The 3992-nt window shown below is 48.0% G+C and overlaps 1 protein-coding gene across 1 annotated transcript; it reads right to left on the minus strand.

Annotated features, from left to right (window-relative positions):
* Positions 1–467: 467 nt before the first annotated feature.
* Positions 468–1861, minus strand: LOC138350974 (uncharacterized). Its single transcript, XM_069302437.1, has 2 exons — positions 1741–1861; positions 468–1090 (listed from the first exon to the last, which is right to left on the minus strand). The coding sequence occupies exons 1-2, from the start codon at positions 1859–1861 to the stop codon at positions 468–470; spliced, it is 744 nt and encodes a 247-aa protein (XP_069158538.1).
* Between the last annotated feature and the right edge of the window lie 2131 nt (positions 1862–3992).

The following is a 3992-nucleotide window of genomic DNA, read 5'->3' on the forward strand; positions in this document are numbered from 1 at the left end:
TGTGAGTGATTGGTGAGGAAGCGGGGTGTTACGGCCAGCAGGGGCCAGTAACCGGGTTCATTATGTTAACGTGTCTTATAACCTCTTCTGTCATCCTATCCCGAGTCAATGGTAAGTCCTCAAGAACTGGCGGTGGCAAGTAATAGTGCAAAGAATAAAGGGGGATAAACAACACGCAATTGTGCCTTCACTAATATATTATCTATAGAAGTGTAACTATACATATGTACACTGTGGCGCTTTCACTCAGGTCACTCACTAGATCTGCAGTGTTCCTCAAGTCCCGGTGAGTCCACTATCTTTAAATACAACTCGTCCACGCTCAATGGTAATCACCGGCGAGTTCACCTTCCTCAACATGGGCCAGTCCACACACCATATCGTCCCAATGTCCCAGTACTCCACATCCGCTCTCAAGAAACACACTGGCAGAGGACTTCAACAACACGATGACGGGTCACAAAAAATCACATCCAGGGGTCTCTAGCACCCTGGCAGGTGTCTCTAGCACCCTGGCAGGTGTCTCTAGCACCCTGGCAGGTGTCTCTAGCACCCTGGCAGGTGTCTCTAGCACCCTGGCAGGTGTCTCTAGCACCCTGGCTGGTGTCTCTAGCACCCTGGCAGGTGTCTCTAGCACCCTGGCAGGTGTCTCTAGCACCCTGGCAGGTGTCTCTAGCACCCTGGCAGGTGTCTCTAGCACCCTGGCAGGTGTCTCTAGCACCCTGGCAGGTGTCTCTAGCACCCTGGCAGGTGTCTCTAGCACCCTGGCAGGTGTCTCTAGCACCCTGGCAGGTGTCTCTAGCACCCTGGCAGGTGTCTCTAGCACCCTGGCAGGTGTCTCTAGCACCCTGGCAGGTGTCTCTAGCACCCTGGAAGGTGTCTCTAGCACCCTGGCAGGTGTCTCTAGCACCCTGGCAGGTGTCTCTAGCACCCTGGCAGGTGTCTCTAGCACCGTGGCAGGTGTCTCTAGCACCCTGGCAGGTGTCTCTAGCACCCTGGCAGGTGTCTCTAGCACCCTGGCAGGTGTCTCTAGCACCCTGGCAGGTGTCTCTAGCACCCTGGCAGGGGTCTCTACCACCCTGGCTGGTGTCTGTAGCAACACACTAGCAGCACTTCTCAGCAGACGGCCAGTACGGTCGTCTAGTAACTCTAGGCCAAATCCCGGGTACGTCGGCCCACACAACACTGCCTAAGTACAACAGCCAACACACTGCTGTTGTACCGCTTACTACCGACGGCGGCTATTTTGTCCTCTCACACGAAACAAGTCACGAGTCCCGGACTGTCCAAGGTGAGCTGATTTCCACAGCTCAATCGCCTCATCACGTCACCTCTGTGGATATAAAAGTCATTAGCCAGATAGACAATACTGGGTGAATTTAGGATAACACCCTTCCACGAGGGGAACTGAAATTGTAATTGCATCCACAACCTAGATGACGTTGGTATCGTTACGCCACCCACCAGAGGTCATCATCATCGACCTCACCTCCTAACTCAGGAATGAAACAGGAGCCTTTCACCGACGCTACACCACAGCCAACAGATGGCGTTGTTTGCGTCTCACCTAATACCTGGGAGTCGGAGTGCAGGTCCATAGATGGCGGGGAAGTCTCCACTCCACACACTAGCAACGGTGTTGATGCCGTAAGACAGGGGTTATGTGGGTTAACTGTTCGGTTAATTTTTTATCTGTATGGGTGTGTCGGGTGAGCTGTGGTACAGAGTGACAGATAGTACTGATCCGCAGTTCTGCGGCCAGGCAGTTGTTATCAGTGTTGACACACATTATGTCTCGTCTGGTGGCTAAGCTTGTCAGGCCCGTTTCTCCGTGAAGGCCGATGATAAGAGTTGAACGCATTGCGCCAAATATAAGTCGCATGTCATTGTTTTGTATGACCTCAAGGCTCTGTAGGTTAGTTCGACTCTTCCAGCACCAAATTCACAGAATCATATGAGGCGCGTTTGTACAATATGTTGACCACCGGACCAACCTAACTCAATATTAATATTCAATAAATGATTGACAAATAACACAATATTACGTGTCCTGTCAATATCCTGCTCACTGGCGATGTTCTGATAGATGGCTTCTCTCTGTGGGTGAAACACCAGAATATGGCTAAGGCTAAGTATGGCTAAGGTTCTTGAAGCTTGTCGAGAACGTGTGATTAAACTGGGATCGTTTTCTAAAAAGTTCTCTTGAGGGCCAATGGAGGAGAAAAATGCTAGAAAACATTCTTAAGAGACCTTGGTTTAGGTGACCAATAACTGTGTATGGACACCAAGAATATAACTGGGCGTGCTACTTAGGGCACGCGTGCCATAGGTTCCCAACCCCAGCAGCAGGCCAACTACTGTCATTTCGCAGGTTGCAATCCACAACAGTTGCATAAATCCTGGGTTACCTATTTACCATTAAATGAGGTATTAGGAAGTATGTCCAAACGTACCCGTGGTATCGAACCAGGGACTTTTCGGTTGTGAACCGACTATACAAACCACTGTGCTACAGGATCCTCTAATTGCCCATGAAAATATAATTACACCTTAAAATTTGAAAAAATAATTAGCAAGTGACGGTTAACGAAACCAAGAAGCAAGTAATTACTTAAACATTTAATAATTATTTGACTACTGAATACATTGATTATAATTATAACAATATTATACATAATACAATAATAATACGAATAATTTAAATAATGAAATCGTTATGTTGTTGAACATTATTGATCATTAATATCAACGAATACATTATACAGCATAGAGTATACTGTATACTCAGAATACACTGCATACTGTGGCAGCTTACGGGGCCACATTCTGACCCATTCTCTGGACTTGCCACTCCGTAAAAAAAAAACCTATTAACCTCACCAGAAACGTGTAAACCCAACCAACCCACATAACCTATCGAGTCCGAATCATAGAAAACGTAAAATGTTCGTGAGCCGTTGCTTAATAGGCTATATTTGTAACGAATAATTTACGAATACGTAAACATAAAACGCCACCTATTAGTAGCGAGAGAGAACGGGATAGTTATCAATGATGGCCAAGCCCGCCTCAGAGGCTTATACACCTGTTAATTACCAGGTTCGTTTCCGCTTCGTCAGGGGGACAAGATAGTCGGGTTAACGTCAACAAAACTGCGTTTCATTAACTTTCGCTGTAATGACATCAAGAGTTTGTAACTAATTTAAACTGCTAATTCAATTGTGAATATTAACACCTCCTGAAGCTAGAGCAGGAATTATTGTGATGGGATAGGTGCAGATGTCACTAAGCGTAGTGCAGCTGACTGTTGTGTGGATGTCACTAAGCGTAGTGCAGCTGACTATTGTGTGGATGTCACTAAGCGTAGTGCAGCTGACTATTGTGTGGATGTCACTAAGCGTAATGCAGCTGACTGTTGGGGCCTCGTAGGGGGCCTGGAGCCGGGCCTGGGGCAGGGGCCTCGTAGCCTGGTGGATAGCGCGCAGGACTCGTAATTCTGTGGCGCGGGTTCGATTCCCACACGAGGCAGAAACAAATGGGCAAGGTTTCTTTCACCCTGAATGCCCCTGTTACCTAGCGGTAAATAGGTACCTGGGAGTTAGTCAGCTGTCACGGGCTGCTTCCTGGGGGTGGTGGCCTGGTCGAGGACCGGGCCGCGGGGACACTAAAGCCCCGAAATCATCTCAAGATAACCTCAAGATAACCTCAAGAAGCGTAGTGCAGCTGACTATTGTGTGGATGTCACTAAGCGTAGTGCAGCTGACTATTGTGGATGTCACTAAGCGTAGTGCAGCTGACTATTGTGTGGATGTCACTAAGCGTAATGCAGCTGACTATTGTGTGGATGTCACTAAGCGTAGTGCAGCTGACTATTGTGTGGATGTCACTAAGCGTAGTGCAGCTGACTATTGTGTGGATGTCACTAAGCGTAATGCAGCTGACTGTTGTGTGGATGTCACTAAGCGTAGTGCAGCTGACTGTTGTGTGGATGT

This window comes from Procambarus clarkii, chromosome 48 (genome assembly GCF_040958095.1).
Source record: "Procambarus clarkii isolate CNS0578487 chromosome 48, FALCON_Pclarkii_2.0, whole genome shotgun sequence".
In the NCBI taxonomy this organism is placed as follows: Eukaryota; Metazoa; Arthropoda; class Malacostraca; order Decapoda; family Cambaridae; genus Procambarus; species Procambarus clarkii.

Bases quoted from the DNA above. Each gene is read 5' to 3' on its own strand.
- LOC138350974 (XM_069302437.1), bottom strand. From the start codon at position 1,861: ATGCGTTCAACTCTTATCATCGGCCTTCACGGAGAAACGGGCCTGACA. The intron at 1,091-1,740 runs GTACTATCTGTC...GTGTTGCTACAG, and splicing joins GGCCGCAGAACTGCGGATCA to ACACCAGCCAGGGTGGTAGA.